The sequence below is a fragment of the Centroberyx affinis genome, unplaced genomic scaffold (assembly GCF_046629955.1).
Source record: "Centroberyx affinis isolate AG114_WGS23_722 - 3 ecotype Tasmania unplaced genomic scaffold, CSIRO-AGI_Caff_v1 ptg000819l_1, whole genome shotgun sequence".
Taxonomy (NCBI): Eukaryota; Metazoa; Chordata; class Actinopteri; order Beryciformes; family Berycidae; genus Centroberyx; species Centroberyx affinis.
In genome coordinates, this window is record NW_027279421.1 from 23,612 (window position 1) to 49,298 (window position 25,687).

Below are 25,687 nucleotides of genomic sequence, written 5' to 3' on the forward strand. Positions count from 1 at the left end.
CTTCCAGCTCACTCCCTGTAACTTACTCTGTCTGGGTACGAATCTATATGCTAAGGTAAAGTTAAACAATTTTAATAATAACAGCTACTTTCTGCTACTCTCATTGCTTGTTAAAACAAGTTAGTTAAACCTGGACCCTGATGCATTAGCACAATTTACAGCGGTACAAGATCCAAACCTAATCTAAATGTTGTACTGAATGATTACTGATTTATCGGACTAATCCAATCTAATTTTTAGACTGAAAATAGTTCTTGTAAAAGGACCTATTCATGGCCCTTGGGACAGAACTGAAATGGACAAAATGTTTGTTGACACAAGGGTAAAACTCGCTGTTATAAAATGATTATCCATCTTGAACCAATTACTTAAAAACAGGAACATTTTAAACATATAATGATCTGTGTTGATCTGTTAAATATAGAGTAATGGTCAACAGGAACATCAGTTTTCCAAAATGGATATATCACATTTTGGGGTTGTGGTGTTTCACATGACAACAGCCACAATTTGAGTTAATGTTAAGTGGAGTGGGAGACTTGGGGTTAGGTAAAAGGTGAATGAGACTTATGATAAGGTCAAGCTAAATAGAAGACTTGGGGTGGAGTGGAGCCGCGTACCCATCCAAGATGGACTCCCTGCAGCAGTAGAGGTTGTCAAACTTCTGCTTGGTCACTGAGTCGTTGACGTTCATGGCTGGAACACACAGCTTCCCTGCCTTGGACAGCTGGTACAACCTACACACACACACACACACACAGAAACACACACAAGGTGAGTCATGCTGTGTGACTGAGAATTAAATAACAGAATGAAACTTAATTTGTCCGGCAAAGTGCTGACTAAGAAGTTTGGAAGCACCAATGTAGTGTAATGTGATATGTAATTGATCCCCATAGAGAAAACGGTCATTTTTTGCAATTTTCAGAAAAGATTAATTTTATGTTAATCCTTTGATGATATACAAATATTCCACATGATTAACACAAAGTCTAATTTAGCAGTATATGATAATGTAGTATGCTAAAGCAGTGCTGTAATTCTGCAATCACAGTCACTATTGACCGACTCCTTGCTAGTAAACATTTCCACCACTAGATGGTGACATTACCATATCAGAGAGAGAGAGAGAGAGAGAGAGAGAGAGAGAGAGAGAGAGAGAGAGAGAGAGAGAGAGAGAGAGAGAGAGAGAGAGAGAGAGAGAGAGAGAGAGAGAGAGAGAGAGAGAGAGCGAGAGAGAGAGAGAGAGAGAGAGAGAGAGAGAAAGAGAGAGAGAGAAAGAGAGAGAGACAGACAGAGAGAGAGACAGACAGAGAGAGAGAGCTTTGACAGTACTTGCACATTCAGTGATCTCCAATAGTGAGAACTTGTTTCATCTATTGGAAGTGTAATATTTCAGACCTTTACCAGAAACAGCTTGAAGAACTACCAGGGAAAGTACGGTAAGTGAGTGTATGTGTGTGTGTGTGTGTGTGTGTGTGCGTGTGTGTGTGTTCCCACCTGTGCACACCGGTAACACTCTCCTCTACGATGCCCTTGATCTTCTTGAACATGTTGGGGTATTTCTTATAGATCCAGTGAGTCAGGTCTCCACCATCATCCAAGATCTGACAGACAGGAAGAGACGGAGACAAATGGAGAGGACAGAGAGACAGAAAGACAGAGAGAGAGAAATAAAGGAGGAGGGGGAAGAGAAAGAGAGAAAGGGTGAGAGAATGACAGAAAAGACAGAAACAGAACCCGTTTAGTACTTGAAATTGAATATCATACTTGTAGATTGGTTCCAGGGTGGGACAACACATTTTCCATTCAGTCAACACAGGAAGTGTTTGTTCTTCAAAATTCAAAAGAAGGAAATCCTTTTCCCACAAAAAAACATTTTCACATCCATTCGATAATGAGAATTAAATGTTGTATTTCTATGTAGCAATCCTTCTTCTCTGACTAACAGTTGTTTTTGGTAAAACATACAAGAACATTTTATTTTTAGTGCTGCTATCTGAAAGCTTAATCTAAATTTCTGAAGGTTGCTATACAATACATACTTCACTGTGGCTGATAAGTTTGCCTACTCCTCTAACCTACTACCCACTCTACCATTTTGGCAGGTAACCAACCCATCATTTAAAAATAGATGTTCCATTTTATTCCCAGAAAATCTATTTGTCTGGTAAAATACTGAAAATGGCTGATGCATCAGTTCCGGTATGTAGCAGCCGCTGCGGCCGTAGGATGACGACAGTTTGTTCCCCGCCCTTCAGTAAGCTTTATTTGGAATGTAGATGTACTACCATGTTGGGCTGCCAGCCCTCCAGGTTGACACAGCGATCGATGCACCACCAGAAGTCATCCTCTGACTCACCCTTCCATGCAAACACACTGAAACCTGGAGAGAGACAGGAAGCATTAGATATATAGAGAGAGAAATAAACAGAGCACGGAGTGATGGTGAGTCAGACAGGAGCAGAGAATGAGCAAAAGAGAGACATTAACATTTGAAGGGGTGAAGAGAAAGGCAGCTGTCACACTGAACTCCACACACACACACACACACATAAAGTGTCTCACCTCCCTCTGCCAAGGCAGCTGCCACTTCGTTCTGAGTGGAGTAGATGTTACAGGCTGCCCATCTGCACTGAGCCCCCAACGCTGACAGAGTCTCCATCAGCACCTGAGAGGAGAGAGGAGAGGAGAGGAGAGGAGAGGAGAGACGAGACGAGATGAGAGGAGAGAATAATGAGGAAAAAAGTACTGAGAAAGTCAAGTTTGATTCCTGCTGTAGATGTTAGAAGTAACACTGTAGTCAGTGGAGTGTGTATGGACAGTGAATCTGTGTGTTGCGTGGTGTGTGGTGTGTGTGTGCGGTCCAACTCACAGCGGTCTGGGCAGTGATGTGGGTGCAGCCCACCACCTTGGCACCAGCGAGGGGCTTCTCCCCCTGGGCTCGCTTCCTCAAAGCCATCAGGGCTGGCATCTCTGCAGAGGGGAAACACACACACACACACACACACAGACAGAGAAAACTGGTTTTAGAAGTGTTTTACAAAAGGATGGCTAGGGGAATTACCATCATTTATTCCTTCAAATACTTAATTACTAATTCATCCATTCACCCAGCTGCAGGAGTTGCTAATGCTAAGGACAAAGTACTCTGTGTGTGTGTGTGTGTGTGTGTGTGTGTGTGTGTGTGTGTGTGTGTGTGTGTATGGCCTGCAGGGTTCAGCTGAGGCTGGGGCGGCTGTCTGTATGTTTTGTGGAGCAATTAGGCAATGGTTCATAATGTGTGTGTGTTTCTGTGTTGGGTTATAATACTGCTGTCACTGTCAGTGGCAGGGGACATATGGCCACGCAGCAGTGTGGAGGAGCAGGCAGGGGGCATGTCAGCGCCACACACACACACACAACTCTTTTATTCACATGGAAACAGTAACTTGCTGAGGATATAATAGAACAATGCCTGGCCGCCTAGCGATATCACACATCAAGAAAACTTGATCGTCGTGATTAGGCACACAGTCCACAGAAGTTTCCAAAGCGTGGTTCTGCAGTCCCAACATGAACAACTGTTCTTATAATGGATGTGTGAGTTAAGATCTTGCAAATCTATTGGCAGCCTAACAGCCCTTTCACCGACTATCTTCGGTTATAATGTATTATATTCTTTGTGTGCATGTTTGTCCACTGAGGGTAATGAGTTCAGTCTAAAACATTCTGCAACACATTCATTTGCAATCTTCAGTCAAAAGGAATTATAAATGAATGATAAAATGTTCTGAATGCAACTGTAGCCAATGTCCTCACTTTGAAGAATTTTCCTAATTTTTCTACCTCGTTAGGAGACAGGTCACCTGCGAATGGAAACACAACAACGATCGCACACAACCCCACACACCTTGCTCGGCAATCTCAATCTCTCTGCGTCCGAAGTCGGCCTGTTTGATGTTTTTGATGCAGAAGTCTCCGTTGCCCTTGGAGTTCTTCTGCTGTTTGTCCCGAGGAGATGTCTCATCGTCAGAGCTGTCCGTGTATGATGCCGCTGCAAACATAAACACAGATACAGGCACTGTCAGTATACGTTAGAGCTTTACACACTCACACACACACACACATATAAAGGCTGTACAATACCGAAAAAACCCCCATCTTCTACAGGATTTCGTTTTCAGGGATTAAAGGTTTGAATGTGCAGGATAGACACAATGAGATGCCAGTATTCGGAGGTTTGGAGAGTTTGAAATGTGATTTTCGTATGCTATGGATTCTGCACAGCACCGAATTTACTTGTTTAGAAACCTGTCTACAAAACTTTTCCCTCCAAGAGAAAAACTGCAGCCTCCTTCCATTTAGAGATTGCAGTACAGAGTAAATTCAGTATATACTGTAAGTATACATAACTGCACCATGTGATAACGCATGCTGCACACAGTCGCACACAGAAAGCAAACATTTCATAGGGACGTATCAGTGCACAATACCTCTGAAAGACGTAAACAATGTTATCGGTAACACATGCACGCACACACACCAAGGATCTACAGCCACAAGACACCGCTCTTCCTACCCAGTCAGATAGAATATTATTGGTGAACTCAATCCTGAAATGAACTTTTTCCATGGCACCAGCACTGTGTTACAGCATTAGCACGCTTTGGCTCTTCACTTGAATACAAAGGGCAGGTATGCAATGCAGATATCCCTTCCAGCACCTTTTCAAACTGAACAGTGACCAGTACCAGATGTGTTTGGATGCCTTACCAGGATCCTTCTAGTGTAACCATACTGAAAAAAACCCAACTGAACATCCTGTACTGTGCCGGTACGGGAAAGGCATGGCTTAGGCTATGTAGTCAAAAACGGTAATAATCCATGATTCTATCTACTGTTAGGAGGGAAAAAAAGCTCCCTTTGAAGTTTCCCCTCCGTAATGAGAGGAAGAAAGAAAGGAGAGAGGGAGGGAGAGAGAGAGGGAGGGAAGGCATGTGAGAAGAGGAGGTCTCGGGGGTCATGAGGGTGGATGTACCGATGCTTGTATTGGATATTGGAACAATGCCAGACAATGATAGTATGCTGGTAGAGGAAAAGCCTCCTAACACTAAAATCCCACGTGTAACGTCAGAAATCAAAGCAAAGACTTAATTTTCTGTCCTTTTCAAAACACAGAAGGATTTTAGATCTCTCTAACAGATAAAAAAGTATTTGGGTATTGGCTGATACCTTAAAGAGGGCACCTACAGATTCTCCATTTTAAACTTCCATACTTTTTCCAGGCTCAAATTTCTTGACTGGATTTGAATATTTTAGTCAGCTTTCAGTATGCCAACAGTGGCTTGGCAATGTGACAACTTGGCCATATCACTCCATAGCTAAAGATAACTCTTCACAGCTATGAATTTAACAATATGTGAAATGACAGTCGGTGTATGAAATGTTGAGTAATGCATAGGGGCTGAACGTCAATATTTTTCATATTTTCCCAGGAAACTGAGCAATTGCCAGGTTTATCACCAGGAGATTAATAAATTACACTGCTGTATTTTTACATAGTTCCACCACCTGCTTAAGAAGAACCCTGCTAAAAAAGTTTAGTACCAAAAGTGGTGTTGGAAAAAGTGTTATCGGTGTGTCCAGTGAGTGTCCTCTGGTCTGTGGGAACCATCAGAGAAATCAGAACCACTTTACTGAGGGGATTACGGGAGAAGACAGGGAATCAGGAGAGATGGAGGAGAAAGGAGGAGGGCAGGAGATGGAGGGCTGAAAGGGGGAGTAGGGCTGCATAAGTTTCTATCTAGTACTGAAACATTTCATTATCAATGCCTGCTGTTGATGATAGTCAAGATGTTAATATGAGATGCGAATAGTGCAGAAAAATAATACTGCTTATCAAATCACTGAGAGAAATAAATGTAGACTAATAACTGTAACCGTCGTGATCACCAAAACTAGCAAAATAATTTTGGATTCAGCATTTTAGCCATAATCAGACAGCTGAAAGCGGGAGAGAAGGGTTCTTGGGAGGGAGAGTGAGTGAGGAGTCTTGAGCCGGTTGAGAGAGTGAGGTGAAAAAGAAGAGGATGAAGCAGAAAAATAGCAAGGGAGAAAAAAGGAGAACACACACAATTTATGTGACGGAGAACTAGAAACTAACTCAACTCTCATCTAAGCAGGACATTTTTCTTGTTCAGACTGGCCTATAACGAGTGAGCAGGTAGGAATTCAGTGTTTTAATTAAGGATGCTTCAACATGATGCCTGCTGTTGTGTGAACTGAACCTGTGACAATTCTGGTTAAGGGACGGACTCTTTAAACTGTGGAATATCTGCTCTTTCCATCCAATGACCTAATGAATGAATGAATGAGGTTAAAGTCATTGTTCCCTTGTTGATTGCACCTATCACATCAAATCCAACTGTAACTGCTGATGTTAATGAAGGGGAACGGGGGCCTTTTAAGTCTTGAAGCAAGTGACACATGACTCAATATCAGCAACGTGTTCAGAATATTTTGCTTAAAGTCTTCTGCAAAAGACCAACGGCTACACATAGAGATGAAGACAACATGGAATAGAAAAGACATTTTTGTGTTGCTCAACTTTAGAGTACATTAATGTTTTAGGAATTAGGTGACGCCCTTTTTCCAAGAAACTTACAATAAGCCAGCAGGTTAGGGTCAGGTGTCTTGCTCAAAGACACTTAGCTAGCAGACTTCTGAAAATGATTCTCCAAATGAAATCCTGCCTCACTCACCCTTGATCCCACAAAATGTTTCCTTTCCTAAGAGAGAGAAACACTAGCTCCTTTGCACAACGGACTGATTGGTGACACGTGCCCAGGAGAACACGAGTTGGCCTACTAAATGTGCCTGTGGAAAGTCACAAGATCAAAATGTTTCATCTTTTTCTCTCAATAAAATGTTTCATTTTCAAGTGAGAGTGTAATAGCGTGACTTCCTTCGCACTCCTGTCCTGAGGGACACCAATGCGACCGTCCACTAAACAGCGACCGAATGTCCATCTGTTCATCTGCCATCCATCTGTCTGTCCATCATGTCCGCTGAGTATCAACCACTAACAGCAATGCTGTCCAAGCAGCAGCAAATACAGATTAATTCATCAAGTTAATGGGGTCACTGGCAGAGCCATGGCTTGTGTCTGACCCTGACACATAGCATGAACTCTAAAGAGCATCCAAAGTTGAAGCAGCTTATAAACATTTCTGAAATCTCTGCTTTTGGAGCGGTGATGATAGGAGAGGAGGGGAGGCAAAAGGATGAGAGGAGGCAAGGACAGAATATGAGAACAGGATTATCCATATCACAGTGGGATCCCTAATCTTGATGCTCTCCTTGCTACCTCAAAAAACTAACGTCGAAGTTTTCCTCTGATCTTTGCTTCATGCGGGGGTGGCAGTAGCCTATAGGTGACCTTGAGCAAGGCACTTCACCCCCAAAACGGCTCCAGTGGAAGTGGAACTCTTTCCTGGATAAATAAAGATTGAAAAATGAGTTTGTAGGCATGGGCACAGGGTGCTATCATGCCAAGTCACCAAAAAACATTGAGGAGGGAACCTGTTCATGTACTGTGTACATGTACCCATGACAGGCTATCACATTTTTCTCTCCTAACCTTCCTGTCTATCACCTCTGCAGTCATGAATGGGACTGGAGCGATGCAGAAAAAAAAAAGAAACCAGTGTGCATGTGTGTGTGTGTGGGATAGGCCTTTCACTCCCTATGCTTTCCAATGTACCACAAACACCTCCCACCTCTCTCACACCGCCTCCAACAGACCACCAGCCTCTAATCCTCTAACACCGAGCCCACAGAGAGAGAGAGAGAGAGAGAGAGAGAGAGAGAGAGAGAGAGAGAGAGAGAGAGAGAGAGAGAGAGAGAGAGAGAGAGAGAGAGAGAGAGAGAGAGAGAGAGAGAGAGAGAGAGAGAGAGAGAGAGAGAGAGAGAGAGAGAGAGAGAGAGACAGTTGAGTGAGTTTGACAGAAAGTGTAATTGAGCAAGAGAGACAAAGAGAGACAGATGAAGGGCAGAGCGAAGCAACTTTTCATCTAATTTTATCTTAATAAAAGCACTCCTTCCAGGTGGAATACTTTCTAGATTTCACAACACAACCAAGAGGAAAAAAATATCATCTTTGGACTCCTAATACCTTTGTAATGGAAGCATGTTGTATCCAGTGGCATGGCTGATAAGTAGAGGGCTAAATGAGTGTGTGTGTGTGTGTGGTGTGTGTGTGTGTGTGTGTGTGTGTGTGTGTGTGTGTGTGTGTGTGTGTGTGTGTGTGTGTGTGTGTGTGTGTACCTGAACTGTAGCTGTCTGTGGAGGACTGGGAGATGGAGCGGGACAGTGAGCGCCGGCCGATCTTGGTGGGACGCTTGTTGAACTCCTGCTTCTGGTCCGCAAACTGGATCTGTTGGGAAAGAGAGGAGGAGAGAGATCAGAACTCAGCATGTACACACACACACACACAGTATTTACCTCCAGTGTATTACAGGCTGAGTGGGCGACCCGAGTTAATTTGTGGTCCTGTGTAGCTGAATGTGTAGAGCGTGGCACACTTTGTATTCCCGCAGTTTCAGAGTGGTCATATCTTGGATAGCCTGGTTTATGCTCGAATAACCAACCGTTAAAAGAGAGCTTGTCCTCTGCCTCTTTAATGACAGTGTTTCTTTTCATGTCAGGCTTACAGAGCGCTTTCAGCAAACAGATTCCTCACAAAGTGCTTTACAGAATACAAAAGAACACAAAAACAGATAAAGAGGGGTAATAAAAACACAAGGTAGAACAAGGACATCACAGTCTCCAAGACAGGAGGCCAGCTTTGAGTTCAGCCTGACTTTAAAAGATAACAAAGACAATGAGGCTATTATCAACCCGCATCAAGGCCATGCAGCTGACACAAGGTACACCAGTTCATCCCAGTTCTTGAGAATGGGGGAGGGTTTCAGATTAGGCCATTCACTGTTGGGCTATCCAGACCACAAACTGACAAACCAAGCAAGCTGCTCTATCACTCTGATTATCTCTCCACTACTGTTTCGGTATCAATAGCCTGCTAGCTGCTAGAGCCTCCCTCATAATTCATGTAGTGCTGATATTAAGTATCTGAGCATTAACGGCTGACTTATTCCTACCATAAAACCAGGCAACAAGGACAAATATCACAGACAAACATGTTAATGGGGGGGTGGGGGGGATGTACCGTGAGCGATGACGCATGATAAAACATCTGTACATGAAAAAATTTTGTTGTGTTTTTTTTTAATCTCCGGCTAAGAGGGAGAGAAATGTGTTGGTTTTTTAGCACTTGCATAACAACCACAAATCAGAGCAAATCACTGTTGAAATACACATTTGGGAAGGAAGAGATTTCACCGATGTGACGGCCTTCTGACGGAGGCGCTCAAAAGCATTCAAGATTTGAAAAAAAGAGAGGAACGAACGTCATTCGCTTTCCTTCTCTATCGTTCCCTTGTGAAAAAAAGACTGTCCTTGAGTGACAAACAAGTTTGTCAAGGCAAATACATACAGCTTTTTATTGAAATAAATACGATTCCAAGCATAAAGAGAGTGAACCTGGATAAAATACTGCATGTTGTGAAACACAGCAGAAACATCCTGTATGCAATGCATATGTGAGTGTGTGTGTGTGTGTGTGTGTGTGTGTGTGTGTGTGTGTGTGTGTGTGTGTGTGTGTGTGTGTGTGTGTGTGTGTGTGTGTGTGTGTGTGTGTGTGTGTGTGTGTATGTATGTGTATGTGTGTGTGATAAGCTGATACCAGGCAGGAAGCTGTACAGGGTACAGGTGAATGAATGCCTTGGCATTCCTGTAGTCTTCCGTCTCTCATTCATTCTCATAGTATGCACACACACACACACCCACAAACACACAATCACACCGAGCCATTGACCAATCAGAGTCTTGACAGGTCTAACAAAAACTCTTTCCTCTTTTCTCTCTCTTGCTCTCTCTCTCAATTCAGTGACTTGCCATCTCTCAAGTAGCACTGCATAGCAACAGTACAGTGAGAAGGCAACTGGAGCGTTGACACATTTCCAAATAGGCTTGGAAAGGCGAAAGTCCAGACTGAACCACAAAGCTCAAACATTACAGCGCCCAAACAAAGAGCAGGACAACAGTGAACCATCACAGAGAGGCAAGCAAGGAAACACTTTCCTGATATCAAAACTGTAAAAACACAAAGCAAACAAATTTATTGTCTTTACTGATATTCACTATTTGCTTATCTTTACTTTCAACACCGGCCACCAGGCAAATGCTGGTGAATTTTGGCTATTAGCTGGTGGGTTTTTCCAGCTGGTATTTAACACCATCCAGTTATTGATATTCTCAGCCTCCACATATTGTGGCTGAGGAATAAAAGATTTCCCCACCTTACATCTTGTCATAACCTTCCTACATCCCTGTGTAAAGCCAGAAATGTCCATTCCCTTCTCCTCCCTTTCGCTTCTGTCCTTCCTCCTTACCTTTTTCACACAGGGCTCACTGCTCTCGCCATTTTTCTTCTTCTTCAGCATGGCCACAGGTGTGTGGGGAGGTGCTATAAAGCAGCAAGTATGGCACGTCTTATTGAAGGCCTAGAAGGGAGTGTGTGTATTGAGGGGATCTAGCGTTTCAAGGTCTGATCATTTTATAGGCTACCTCTTCTCCCTCTGCCTCTTTTTGGCCTCTACTTTACTCCAATCCAGCCCAAACTGGTCCGACCATGCGCCAGCAGACACAATGCAATGAATTGTTTCCCTTCCTTTCATTTTTTCCTCCCTCTCTCCTCCCTCTGTTTTCTTGTTTAATTGTTGATTGTTCCACAGATTGGGCTCCTGGGTCGTTGGTATCACAACCAAAGCTAAGCTTTGCCCCTGCTGACCCAAGATGGCTGTGGCGTGGAGCCCACTTAGTGAGTGCATTAGGGCTGGGTATTGAAAACCTGATTAAAAGGTATCAAAAAGGTATCGAAAAACTTTCTATGTGTTCTTACAATAAGAACACAAATTCTCTTATAGTTAACTTATTTTTTCCAATCATATTCACATGAAATGTGCTTCCACTTAACAAAGAAAGGTATCTAAGAAACCACTGTTTTAGAATCTGTTAAACTTTGAGTATTAGACTAAAAAATGAACATTTAAATGATCCAACCCTCGAGAGGATGGACTGAGTGTGAGTCCTGAATCTAAGTTATGTTTTTCAAAAACTGGGGTAGGACTCAAGGGCAGTCCATAGAATGATGAAAATGGATCCCAAATTATTATGTAAAAAACAAAACAAAAGAACAACTGGTATCCAAAGTGACTTCCTATGTCCCTGCAATGCTGAAGAACATGCAGACAGGCTCACAGAAAGACAGCATAAAAACAGGATCCGTTTTGCTTGATTAACATTAGCCCAAAAGCTCAAGTTTCTTGAAAATGATGCTCCCTGGAGAAGCCGTTTCCAAACCAACGCAAGACAAAATTAATGATAAGCAGTAAGTTATTTAAGGAGGCCAGTTGATGGCATAAATGATTATAGTTTATATTTATAGTTTGGACATTTCACTGACACTCTTATCCAGAGCAACTTACAATGAGTGCAGGTATGGGTTCAGTGTCTTCACCTGCCTGATGGACACAGAGGATTAAACCTGCAGTACTCATGGCAGCTGGACTTGGTAGGGGCTTGACCAAATAAACCAACTTAGATTTACATTTTAGGCATTTAGCTGCATTAAGCCACCTTACCAAAAGAGGCATACAACAAGTGACACGTGTTATCGATGGATGCACGTTGGCGGTTTGCAGTGGGGATCAAACCTGCCACTTAAAGATCATCTGAAATTGATATTAATTTAGCAGCTACGGAGGATTCAGTGTCATGTCCCATAAATGTAAATGCAAAGTCTTTTTTGTCTCATTTTTATGTTGAAGAAAGTCCTGTTTGATAATCGCCTGAATTGAAAAGGAATGGACCCCAACCCTATAATAGGCTACAACAGCCCTGTTTTAGGTACAGTATGGGGCCATTAGTCTTTTCAGATTTGTCGGATGGAGGTTTGATGAAGGGCTTTTAAGAGCTCAGAGTTGGACTGAAGGATTGAGGGTCATTTTGGGAGCTCGGGACGAGGGAATGGAAGGGCTTATATGCCATTTTGGGGACAAGATTACCACAGGTTAGTTCAGGCCTCAGGACAAGGGGTACTGCCAGAGAGAATGACACACTGGACTGACACACACACACACACACACACAATAGCCGCTTTGTTACACACACTGGTATAATTACAATCCCTGTGTGAGTGAGAGCAAGTGAGCTAATAAGAGAGAGAGAGAAAGAGAATGACAGCCAGATAAAGAAGGCCGTTTGAAAGAAAGGTGAAATCCTGTATCCTTCTCACTCTCCAAGCCCATCTCAAACTACCACCCTACTACTACTACTACTAACTACTAATCTATATGCACTCATGACAACATGAGAAAAGCATCTACCAAATAGTACATTAGTATGAAGGTCAGAATATGGTACCGATAATAATGTAATAATGTAATTTTGGTTTCTCAACATGAAGTCAAATTCATTTGCACTTGGTATCCTCTAGGGCAGGGGTATCGAATGCCATGGAGGCCCAGGAGTCTGCAGGTTTTCGTTCCAACCAAAGACTACTCCAGCTGATTTAGACTACGCTAGCTGATATAATGTTGCGTTCCCACCAAACGCGAAGCAAATTTTTTGCGCAGGGCGATTACATACAAAGTCAATGCAAAGACGTGAACAGACGCAATTTCGTGCTGGGCGACGCGCATGACGCGAAATTCGCCTCAGACGCGTATTTGGGCGATTTGAAATTTTTCAACTTGACCGGAAAATTCGCGTGGCGCTGTGTCGCGAAAGCCTATCAGCGTTGAGATTCTCCCAATGTCACTGACATCCTGACGTTGAATCACAAAATGGAGGATAAGCTAATAGTAGCCGTCTGTGGGCTCCATGGATGTATTAAACTACCGGTGGGCTCCTGGAGCTGTACGACACAAGTCTCCTGGCATACAGAGACCGTAACAAAAAGGAGGGGGCTATTGGTTGTACTTTACTATGAACCAAGTTAGCACAAGCATTAGTCCCAGTTAGCACAACCGTTAGCACAGCTGGCTTTCCCGGCAGCTGGCTTTTGCTTCGCATTTGGTCTGTGCCTCCTGCCAGGCTTGAAATAAAATTCTAGGGGAAGCCCTGAACACTACATACATAAAAGAACATACACACAGGTATAGACAGACACACATCTAGAGCTGTGATTATTAGGGAATTCCAAGTCCCTCTTGGTTTAATCAAATAGCCAAATGAGTAATGGTAGGGTCACTGTGGGGCAAAGACAGGAAACACAGGCCGAGCGTGAATTAATATGAGTCTCTTTGCCTTGGAGGCCTGTGTAATTCAGCTAAATTTATGACATGTTGAATATCAAAAGAACACTTCATTGAAGATAAAATCCCCTTTTCATTTTTAACAGGCCAAACAATCTTGATTTTATGCCAGTTCCCTTGGCAAATGAACCGTCAAAAAACAGATGCTCATCTCAGTAAAACTGTTTTTTAACTAGACCACCATGGGCAATTCCACTTACATTTTAGGTAATGAGCTGACGCTCTTATCCACAGCAACTTCCAATGACCCACCAGCCAAATGCTGGTCAGCTGTTACAGCAGCTGGTCTGCTCTACCAGCCACTTTAGCAAGTATCTAACCATTGTTTAGGGGTTCCTTTCATTTCAAAATTCAACTCGGTTGCTAAAATAGTTTAAGTTGCCACCAGCTATTGGGGTGCAAAAAAGTATTAGCTTCCTGTCCTGGACTGTATTGTACATTGGTCTATATTCATGAATGAAGTGAGAGGTATGCTGACTGGTCATATGGTCATACTCTAGCAAGCTAAGAATAAAGCTGATGACTAGACATGAATGAACCAGTTCTCAACTGGAGTGGACAAGCCTAAGTTTCTGAGAGGGTGGGGCGCTCCATATGTTTATCTGAGCAAATCAGGCACAAACATCACACTCTTGACTGCATAGTGGCCTGAGAGAGAGAGAGAGAGAGAGAGAGAGAGAGAGAGAGAGAGAGAGAGAGAGAGAGAGAGAGAGAGAGAGAGAGAGAGAGAGAGAGAGAGAGAGAGAGAGAGAGAGAGAGAGAGAGAGAGAGAGAGAGAGAGAGAGAGAGAGAGAGAGAGAGAGAGAGCGTGAGAGAGAGAGCGAGAGAGCGAGAGAGCGAGAGAATATGAGGCATTGGGTCTTATGTAAGAAAGGCACTGCGGGCTACTACACTCAGCCCCTGCAATAGTACATTAGTCTACTACTAAACCTAGGAACAGGCCTACGTCCATGACTCAACAAGGCTTAAAGACCTCATTTCCCAAACACCGCCATTTTGGAAAAGAATCATTACCTGAAGTTTATCATTCAATATATCGTAACTGTCCTTCAAAAATACTGTAAGTGGTTTTAATTTGTTGCCACCTCTTATTTTGCAGTAGATCTCACTTTATAGCAAACGATGGGTATTTCACTTTGAAATGTGATTTTGCTTAGTCTGGTTTATTTCACTGGACACTAAAACATATAAGCAAATGGACATAAATAATATAGATTAAGATGACAAACACTGAGGCAAATGCTGTGGAAGACAATAAGGGTTAATGAGCCTTGTCGCTGGCCACAACTGTGTGTGTTCAAGAAGTTAGCGAGAAAATACAGGCCAGTTCTACATCAAGGTGTCAAACCAACTATGCCTCCGCCTTCTCTCTGTCTCTCTAACCTTGAGGTGCACTCCTCTACATTATGGATGGTGACTGATTGGGAGGCTAATGACGTGTGAATTATGCATGCTAACTCAACACAGCTCACCCAAGACTGCTACCTTCCACTCATTCTCTGTGTGTGTCCCACCCCTAAATAGGATTACAGGGCAACAGTCAATTCAGCGCTAGGTACGGCACATTAAGTGCTAGATATGTGCTGAGATCGCCATGCTGTTGGGGACATGCACCAGCTCAGTCTTACCATTGAAAATGACAAAAAGAAGTCAGCATTAGAAAGAGAGGTTCTCATCCCTATGCAGCCTGTGTGTGTGTGTGGGGGGGGGTCCTCAGAGGTCCCAGATGTTTAAAACTCGGGTCGGGAAGGGAGCTCAGCTTAATTAGTAAAAACTTGTGCTGAATGCGTTCACACCGTCATGCTACCAATGTTTAAGTGTGCTTGATGTCTGCGTTCAAATTTGTCACAGTCTAACCTCATCAACCTCTGTATAACAGCATTTACATCACATAGTCAAGATGTAAGATGCAAGCTTCCTACTTGAAGATACTGTTCATGTCAGCTGTCAGAGGGTAAATACTACTTTTCAGTCATTTAATTTCAAAAAGGTAATGACCAAAAGGTACATAAGTCATCTTCTGATAATAGGCCTAACTCTTAAAATGCCACAGGACACAGCTAGGTTATATATAACTACTTGCTGTATTTTTTCGTTTGTGGTTGACACTGAAATGTTTGTTTTGGTGTAAAACATAACCTCAAATGTACCACTCACTAAGTTAAAAAAAAAAAGCTGTAAAAAATAATGGTGTTAGACTGCTTGAAATGTGTTTGAATGCATGAACACTTCCAAGTCTTTGTTTGGAGCAAAGTTGTTTCAATGATTATTCCCATATGACGCAAATGGACTGTAACATAAAACAACATCACCATCTTTTGATGTAATGGTTCAAAGGTTCTCAGAAAGCTATAAGTGAAATTGCTAAAGCTGTAGACCGCACTAGGGCCTAGTATTGCTGGATTTTTCAAAAACAGATACAGATAACATATCTAAAGTTATGCTTTTGTCACATTTAATTGTGTAATAGAGTAAAATATTTTCTGTGCATGTCATATGCTTTTCTACAACTGCTCAGATGACTTTTCATAAAAAGGCTTTTAGCCTGGTAAAAAGCAAAGTCCATTCATCAATTAAACCAATGTGCTTATTTGTTATAATAACGTTACCAAGCTGTTTTGAGGTTAGTTGACAGAGAAATATGGAAATGCTTTTTCCATCATAGCTGGATTGGGGTGGGGTAGGGGTGCAGCCCATCCGATATCCCTTTAACCCCAACTGGAAGTGCCAAAGCTGTGCAAAGCACCCATGCTGCAACAGATGTGTATCCGACTTCAGAGGTCACACACACACTGGCCCAAATTTAAGTTCCATCTGCTACATCAACTACATGTTGCTATACAGTGATACCCTAATCGTCATGAATACCAAGAAATCTAAATCCTGGCCCCTGCCAAAACCGGCATGGGATCTGCTGCGTCCCGGGAGGGCATGCTGTGTTCAAGCTCTGGGGTAAGCCGTTTTGTTTTGGGACAGGGCAGAGGCTCAACTGGTGTCAATCTGGTCAAATACAGTCAACAAGCTAGCTGCAACACAGGGCAGGGGCAACATCAGGGCCTGGCTGAGGAAAAAAAAATAGGAAACCCCTCTGGGCAAGAGAGAAAGGGAAAACAAACATGCACAGATGTAGCAGCAAATGTCATGAGATATGATACTGTACGTGCTTGCTGTGTTTTACTCGAGCATGTGGAGTGAGTGGGATGGAGCAAAGTTTCAAGACAGAAAAAAACAGACAGACATGGTAGAGGAGGAAGAACAGGATGAAGAGAAGGAGGAGGATGAGGAGGAGGAAGAATACACTACTAAGTCACATGAGACTCTCCCCAAGCCTTGAGAGGAATCATACAGGCTGATGGGAATGCAGGGAGAGTATATTCAAATGGGTTTGCTTGTCTGTGAAATAAAAGCAATAAAAAACAGGACTGGCAACATTTCATACAGATTACTGAGAGGAGAGGGGGAGTGGTGATGACTTGGCATTACAGCCAGGAGGCCATACTAGTGATATGACAACATATCAGCTTGAATCAGACAGACCAAGCTCTACTCACTAAGCCTGTAGCAAATGGAAAGGACAATACTACCATGGTATCCAAAGTCACAATTTCCCAAAATTGTGTTGGCACCATGATATTAAGTTCTGTTGTAAGATACTAACACACAAGTGTGGTAGAATTTCCTTGGCTACTAAAGTTTTCAACAGGCCCAAAGTTCAGACTCCACAGCTAATCAGTCATGCTGCAGCAAAGTCATGATACGGTCTTTGACAAACCATGTCACTAATATGGTAAAATGACACTCACCACTAGCCAAATGCTAGCAGGTTTTGGCCAAGGCTGGTATGTTTGTCTCCTCTGCCAATAACTTTGGCAGGTAACCAACCATGATTTAGAGATGGCATTCTATTCTACAAATCTAGTTGCCTGTAAAGCAATCAAAGTGGCTGGTGAATTCTAGGATGTACCAGTCACTGCAACTGGTAGACCAAATAAAAAGTTTCCTGCCTTGTATATAATGATAATTTCACTGATGTCCTATTCCCAGAGGGATTATCAGGCTAAACCGAGCTGTGCTATCAAGCTAATCAAGGTAGTTGTTCTGCTGATGTCACAGTCCTCTTTATACTTTGTCCCGATACCGGAATTTGTAAGATAAAACCAGGTAAGCCTACTTAGTCAGAAGCAGGGTGGGAAGCTCACACCAGTCAAATGCTGCAGCTGGTAAGCTTATCTACCCCACCAGCCATTTTGCCAAGTAACCCACCTTCATTGGGACCTCCCAATCTATTATAGGTCATATTCTAAAAACACAGTCGCCTGGTAAAATAGTACATTTTCATTTTGGGGGATGAATCAGCCACTGTGGCCGGTGGACAAAACGTTAGTGTCCTGCCATGTCAGAAAGAATACCTTAGTAAACCAAAACAATCTCTTAATCAACTTGAAGACAATGGATTGATGCAGACTGCTAGATTTTAATAACCAGCTTTAAGCCAGGTTTTGTTGTCTCAAACAACATGTAGATCAGGAGAACATCCCAGTTCATAGTTGGGAATAGTCAGAGGCTTTCTCTAAGACCTCAGATGCTGAAAAATCTTTGGTAGGATGGCCACTTTGATTTGGTTGGTTCAAGACACTGTAGCTTGTATACACTTTTATAGCACTACAGCACAGTGAACGAGCCCAGACAAAAAATGGGTCTTCCTAAGGCAATGATGAAATGAAAGACCCATTTCACTCAAGAGAGACAGGCAAATCAGACAAATTGATGAAAAGACGGTTTTCTTCCCTCTGGGACAGCTATCGAAGATGAACAGATGTTCCCTGGGGAAAACACGGCAGAGATGGAGAGAAATGAGACAAGGAAAGAAACAGATAAAAGGAGACTGAGAAATTGAAAGACTGAGATAGAGAGACACTATAGGGGCAGAAGGACTGAATGAAAGAATGCCAAACTAGAAGCAATAAAGACAATTTTTCATCATTTCAGAGTATGGCTAAATTTCAAAAGTCTTCATGACTCCCTGGATAGGACTTCTTCAATTCCATATCCTTTCTGCTCTCTTCTGATGTCTCTCATCTCATCCTGTCCTCCCCTGCCTTCTGAGCAGGAAATAAAGCAGGACATAAAGGGACAAAAAGGGCAAGATGACAAGAGACAGGACACAAGGAATGAAAGAAGCGCTGCTGAGAATCAGGCAAGAACTAAGCAATCCAACAGTAGATGAATAGGATGCTAATCACTACCTAGGTAGACTTGCCTAGAGGGCAATGTACATTGTTTATTTGAAGCAATATGCGTCTGCGTGCCGTTTTTAATGTATTTTTGAAAACTGGAGCCTATGACTACAGGGCAAACTGGAGTAGAGCAGACAGTACTCACCTTCTGACATTGGTGGGTTTAGACTTTTCATGGGCATCAACAGCGATAGGAAAAAAAAATTTAAACTGATATTATCCTTTAACGTTTATTTAACCCCCCTATGATGTTTGGCAGGTAGCATCATAAGGGGATCCTATTTTGAAAATCTTGTTGAGTGGTTAGGTTTAAGATGCACCAGCCACTGTGGCCAATGACATTAAAGGCAGCAACTACAGCCAAATGCCTAGGTAGATAGATGCAAGCGATAGCCTTGAAAGCAAAACTTTTACAAACAGATTGAGGGTTGACGATGCCCATGGTTATGGATTTAGGATTAGCTAACCAAGAGCTCCCATGTAATGAAAGTCAAACAGAGATGTTCCCAATATGTGTATCATGTGTATCCTATCTGAATAGGATACACAAGATCACAAACTCAACTGGTGTTCAAACCTAGCCTAGGGGCAGTCACAGATTTAAGAATGGCTAACTAAGCATTCCACTGGATCACAACTCAAGTCTGTTTCTATGTTCCAAAATAGCTTATCATCAGTGAAGATATCCTCTGATGTGACCAAGCTTTTAAAGACTGTGTAAACGCTTTTTTCAGCCAGTCACCACCTAGTACACAATTTTGAAAGATGCAAAAGTGAGGTGAGGAGTGACATCGAATAAGGGTGTGTGTGTCTGTGATAATGGATCACCCATCTCTACATGGGGGGCGGTAACAATTTTCCGATCGCAAAGCATTTGATGCTGCCAAAGGCAAAATTCCTGCCTTGACATCACTGAGTTGTGGCCAGAAGTGCAACACAGTTGAAAATTTCAACCCATAGAAAGCAGTGCAACATCGACTTTCTGCCTCTAGAAGCGGATGCAAAACTTAATTTGAAAAATGTTGAAATTAAGTGCAGGATTATTGCTATTCACTAGAAGCCATATAATCATCTTTAAACCTCAAAAAAGTGTGTGATTTAGTGCTGATTTACTCTTAAATAATTTATTCAGTCTGAAGATCTTTTTGTTCCCTTAAAACAAGTTAAGAATTCTGCCAATCAGGTGAGATAATTCCACTGGTTTCCAATGCAGTTTCACTTGTTTCAGGAATTTTCTAGTGTCATGATTTTGAAACCAGGCAGAAAGACAGATCACTCCACTAGTATAAAAAAAAAAAATGATGATAGGCGTACCTGATTCAAGAACATTATTGAAACAAGTTGATTTGCTTTGAGTGAAATTATCTCACACCATTGACAGATTTTGCTTAAGAAAAATTACATTTGGAGGTCCTGTTCTATTCTAAAAAAACTAGCCCACCACCATGAATCCTCGTCCCCACCTGCGTGTCTGCGAAGTGCTTAGATTCCCTCCTCCTCTCCCTGGTCCTCTTGAGACCCACCAGGCCATACACTCTCCTCATGCCGTTTCCTTTTCAGTCCAATTCAATCAACTCCCCCCAATTCAGCATTCACAGGTTCAGTCCCACTTCCAAATGTCCAAACACACGTTTAAATCAGAAACACTCGAAATTCAGTCTGCTTTTACAGACCGCCCCCAAAATATTAACTACAGACGCAGCAGCAACCGCAATGCGAAGGAGGTGGATTTGGTTGCAGCTATGATTGTGTTTGTGTGTGTAACATGAATCTCCAATGGCACAGAGGTGGCACGCAGTCTTTTGTATTAAAATGACCTTAGATCTAACTGAAACTGAGGGTGGAGTGGGAAATAAAAACAAACACACCCAAACAACTAGATGGGAAATCAACAACAGCCACCACCTGCAAGCCGAATGCTGGTAAAATCTCAGTTGTGGCCGATGAGTTTCTCAGTTCCACCAGACACTTTGGCAGGTAAAACAACAGTCCCTTTCAATTCTACAAAGCAATTTGACTACTAAACTAATCAAAGTGGCTTTTGAATTTTGGATCTCCAGATTATTCTGAATAAATTGGTTGTTTAATCAAGATCTTTCCAAGTTTCTGCCAGATAGGCTAAATGAAATACTGTAAACTCATACATTGTCTAAGAATATGGAAAATTTGCAGGGTTGTTGTTCCACTTTACATAGCAAAATCTGCTAAACATTTTGCGCAAAAAACCCACAACAGTATACAGCACTTCCTGCTTCAATAAATCTCTCCATGTTTATTGTCAAACATAAACAGTGAAGGATTCTTCCACATGATCATTTAAACGGTCAATGACTACACCAATAGCTTGACCTTTCAGATAATGAATGCACCAGAGCTGAACTTTGGTGTGTGTGTTTGTGTGTCAGTGTGTGTGTTAGGGAAAAAAATAACAGAGCACTCCTCAGTGAAGTCATTGATGGATGAGCCAACAGGAACACTCACTCCAACACAAACACATTTGTAACCGGGAGAGTGTAGGCCCTATGTCACATGCGTTTTCTTGGTTTACGTTTACTTAACCAGGGAAGGTTGACTGAGCATGCCTGTTTTTTTCCCCAGCAACACTCTGCTTCACACCCACACGGTTACACAAATTAACACCTGGGAACTGACCCATACAACTACAGTCTTCTGATGTTGACCCATGAGCAGCTCCACTAAAACTGTTGGGGAGCAGAGTGCCTTGCTCGAGAGCACCTCCCTCGACAGTAACCATCTTACTCTTCTACATACACACACACCACCACACACACACACACACCACCACACGTACACACCATTTGTAAACAGAGTAGTGATGGGCAGGTTCCAAAGGGCAGCAGTAGAAAGTCAATGAGAGGACAGGGAATTGGCTGCCTAACAGAATAAATTGAAGAGCTAGGCTCGACAGGGACGCAGGCTCCGGACAAAATATAACTACGGGGCAGGGGATTGGTGGAAATGTTTCAGTGTCTATGCTGGTTCTGATAACTTCACATTTGATGCAGGATATTTCAAATGATACCTCTCAGGTATCAGGTATATCATGTTTTTTGTTGAATAAAAGTAGATTTCACTGTGCAAAAGGGTAAATTACTTTCAGTCTAAAATTTATGTTGCATGCAAACCACACAATTAATCAATTCGCTCAGTACAAACGCCCATATACAAGAAGAACAGTAAGTTCTCATTAGAAACAATTGGAAGTTGTCAAAATTAAGAATGGTATACTGTTTGAAACCCAAATCAGTGGTGACTTTGCTTTTCATCTCTCTCATCTACTCGATGTCATTTGCAATCCATCCCGTACTTCTTTCTGTATTTTATCGTTGTGTTTTACATGGTTAATCAAAACTTAAAATCACCTCCCTAAAAACCCCATTGTATCTAAGCCCATGCTAAATGGAGCAGCAAATCAGCCAACCATCTAACCATCGATTGCAAAACTCCAAGGATGACACTCTTCCTCTCAGTGATGAGGCACGCTCACAGTCACTTAGCACTCCCATTTCGGTTATCTAGTTCAGTGTCTTTGCTGGTCATCTTGATTTCCTTTTACTTATTTTTACCTCTTTCTTTATTTTTTGTAAGCAATACCCTTGGAATTTATTATCTCACCTGAAAAAATATGTATTTTTTCTTTCCGCTCTTCTTTGTTTTGTTTTCCACCACTTAGCAGCGCAAATACACTAAACTGCCTGATTAAACATTGTGTCTGCTAAGTGTGTGTGTGTGTGTGCTAAGTGTGTGTGTGTGTGTGAGAGAGTGTGAGTGTGAGTGTGTGAGTGCGTACACCAGGAAGGAATTATATCAGCCAGTGAGTATGAGTGATATTTTAATCTTGTATGCAAATCATGGAGACTCCATCAGGACACTGTGCTCTGTTTTATGACGCCACAGCCTGTGTGTGTGCATGCGTGTGTACTCAGCTGTAGGGTACAAGCTGGTCTAGTCTGCCAAAGACACATATGGAGATAACAGTACAAACATACTTTATCATCCATATAGCCTTGCTGTCTTCAGTCTACCCTACAGGGTTCCTACATATTTTTCATTAGAAAATTCTCTACTTTCAAGACCCTGATTTCTTCACTGGATCTGAAGAATTTGGTCAATAATCAAGATGATGTATTCTGAATGATAATGGTTTGGCAATATGCCTGTCAACTAGGCCAGATCAATCTATAGTTGAGGATTGTGCTTTACAACAAATCGTATAAAAATGTGACATGACAGCAGGTCTACAACAATACAAAATGTGTAGTCATTTCCATGTATGAGTATTTAAATCCCCCCTCCCCCCATACTTTTACATGCCCCCCGTTATTCAAGACTGGAAAAATGTATTTTCTATACGTTTCCAGCGCAGTGCACAGACCCTGATACTAACCAAACACACTGGGTCGTGGGACGAGGCAGAGGCCATTGCAGCAACACAACCCCGGGCCTCTTCAGCTGCCAGCTGGGACCGAGGTCCTCTCTCCAGCCCCACACATGGAAACGTGTCATCAACAGGGAGCTTAAGCCTCATGAGAAGCTCTTTTCAACACTCCTAGTCAATTTTTGTGTGATAACCTTGCACCGCAATAAGATAAACACCATCCTTGCTTGCAGAAGTTTATTTTTTATGCTGATGAGGCATATAATCTCAAAGAGAAATCCCTAGTCATGCTGTTCAACTATCCATCTGTGTAGCTTATGGCAATCAGAAAAGAAAAAAATACAGGAAATAGGCCACCATGGCAGATGTATTCACAGGCCAATTTCACTATTTTACCAGAGCCAACTATGACATTTATATTAGAACACAACCTCCAGATGATGGTTGGTTACTTGACAAAAGCAGCTTGTAAATTAGACAAATTTGCCAGCTGTATCCAAAATTTACCAGCATGTAACTGGTGGCTGGGGTTCATTTCCCATCCTGCTGCCTATATTACTAAGATAAATGAATATTCTACAGGACTAGAGCCTATGGACCGTGCCTATATGGCTCATTCACAGATTGCCATGTTTACTGAGTGGAGAAACCCTGAGGGAGAGACAGAGAGGCACATAGGGGTGAGAGAATCACCCAGAGAAAGTTGTTGTTGACACGCTCACTTACTCCCCGGCGCAGCAGGAATGAGGGAAGAAAGTCTCATGTGAACTGAGGACAATAAAGGAACAGGAACAAGTCCCATCTCTCATTAAATCGTTTTTAAACACTCCCACAAAAACGTCTCATTTCTCATCGCCTCAGCCTGTGACCATCATGGGCTACCAGTTTAATCCAACACCTTCATCCATAATGTATACCCTGACTTGACAAAATGCTAGCCAAACATTCATCCGTTAACCCCTAGACAGTTATCTACTGTTTCTACCCCTCCTCAAAGAGCTGCCACAGACCGGTGTGGGCCAGGCCATTCATAACCTCTTCACCCCCACAACGCTGAACCAAAGAACCATTGTCCACAGGGAGGAAACTGGGTGTGAGAAACTATTTGTTTGTGTTTGTGCCAGAGATACTGAGACGCATGTACAGTGAAATGAAGCCTACTCTAAATTACGTCTGACTGTGTGTGTATGTGTGTGTGTGTGTGTGCGTGTCCCTGAATGAGGCAACTCTGCTTACAGACGTGGGTTCTGATGCATTCCTCTTTATGAGTAAGGCTTTTTCTATTGAACCCGGTTTGAACAAGCAGGAAGCTGGGACATTCAACATGACACACACACTGCTTTTCCACTTCAGAGCATTGTGCTGTAGCTACCACACTTAAATCACTACAGGTGACGCAAGTTGTGATTGCTGATATTCACAGCACAATAAATCATAAGCCCCTTTCACACATGAAACCCGTCAAAGTGCCAGATTGAGTGTGGTGGTAATGGTAGCAGTTTGTGTTGTTCCCACAAGTCATGCTGTTCCACCTTTGTAACGTAACGCTGCCATTCACACAGCACTGGCCATACTGTTACATTCTGCTGTTGTCATCTCCCGGAAATTACGTTTAACCGCCGGAGTCTCTGCAGTTTAATCTTTGATCTCTCTGATTTCACCATCTGTCCAATTCCATATTTTCCTTAAAAAAAGTAAAGCTCTAGCCTGTTTGTATTCCCCTCCTAACGGTGTGCTTGTTCGGTCTGTGTATTTTTTCACATTGTCACGCACCGTCACATTGATGGAACAGGCTGCGTGTATGAAAGGGGCTATAGTAAAAGATACACTTTTGTAGAGCTAATTTAGCACAGAACTAAATTATGACTGTCCATTTTTAAAGTCGTTAACATTTTACATCAATGAGGGAGTACAGGACCTGGGGAAGCACACTATACTACAGATTTATGACATGAATTACCGGGTAGAACATATCTGGCTATCTGACTATTTGTGTTTGTCTGTATCTTTTTATGAAGACCAATTTAGCCAGCTAGTTGAGACCTGACCTAACACTTCATGTCGTCGGCCTAAAGATATCCGTCTACAGCTCTCCGCCAGCCTGTCGGTCTGTCTCTCTGCCTGTCTATCTAAATCTATGAAGAGAGATAAGCTGGAGGCAAACTAGGCTAGGCCAGCAGAGACCTGACCCAAGGGCCTCGCAAAGAGACCCAGAGAGAGAAATAAGGAACTAAAGCAGGAAGTGTTCTCCATCGGGGCCGTCGGCTGGCTCGTTGTTTACCCCCCTCACTGCTGCTCCCCTCTGGGGGAACCCATCTACTGTCTCTGGCAACGCACCTGAGCTCCAGCCAGGGAACACACACATCACACACCACCTGGGTGTGTGTGCCAAGCCGGGGTATTGAAAAGCAACATCTATCTGTATCATTCTGTTTTTGGTATGAAAATTCATTTTAATTTAACAGACACTAATGTTTCTAGTTACGGTTGCTTATGACCACAGAGCAGACAGTAGAAGAGACCGACTGATATATAGCCTAGATGTTCCTAAAAGAGACGTTTTTTGATTTTAAAGCAACAAATGGTATCGAAGAGCTTCAAAAGTTTCAAGTCTTTTTCTCATTTATAGACAT

At 42.5% G+C, this 25,687-nt stretch overlaps 1 protein-coding gene across 4 annotated transcripts in view; it reads right to left on the reverse strand.

The window, feature by feature from the left end:
- The window catches only part of LOC139645071 (putative adenosylhomocysteinase 3), a 54,825-nt gene that overhangs the window by 9,457 nt on the left and 19,681 nt on the right, over positions 1 to 25,687 (reverse strand). For all 4 annotated transcript variants that reach the window (XM_071520671.1, XM_071520670.1, XM_071520672.1 and 1 more), the window contains 7 exons: positions 8,308 to 8,416; positions 3,893 to 4,036; positions 2,876 to 2,976; positions 2,569 to 2,671; positions 2,292 to 2,386; positions 1,501 to 1,607; positions 621 to 737 (listed from right to left, as the gene is read on the reverse strand). In XM_071520671.1, the coding sequence (XP_071376772.1) occupies positions 621 to 737; positions 1,501 to 1,607; positions 2,292 to 2,386; positions 2,569 to 2,671; positions 2,876 to 2,976; positions 3,893 to 4,036; positions 8,308 to 8,416 (776 nt within the window). The remainder of the gene's footprint in view (positions 1 to 620; positions 738 to 1,500; positions 1,608 to 2,291; positions 2,387 to 2,568; positions 2,672 to 2,875; positions 2,977 to 3,892; positions 4,037 to 8,307; positions 8,417 to 25,687) is intronic.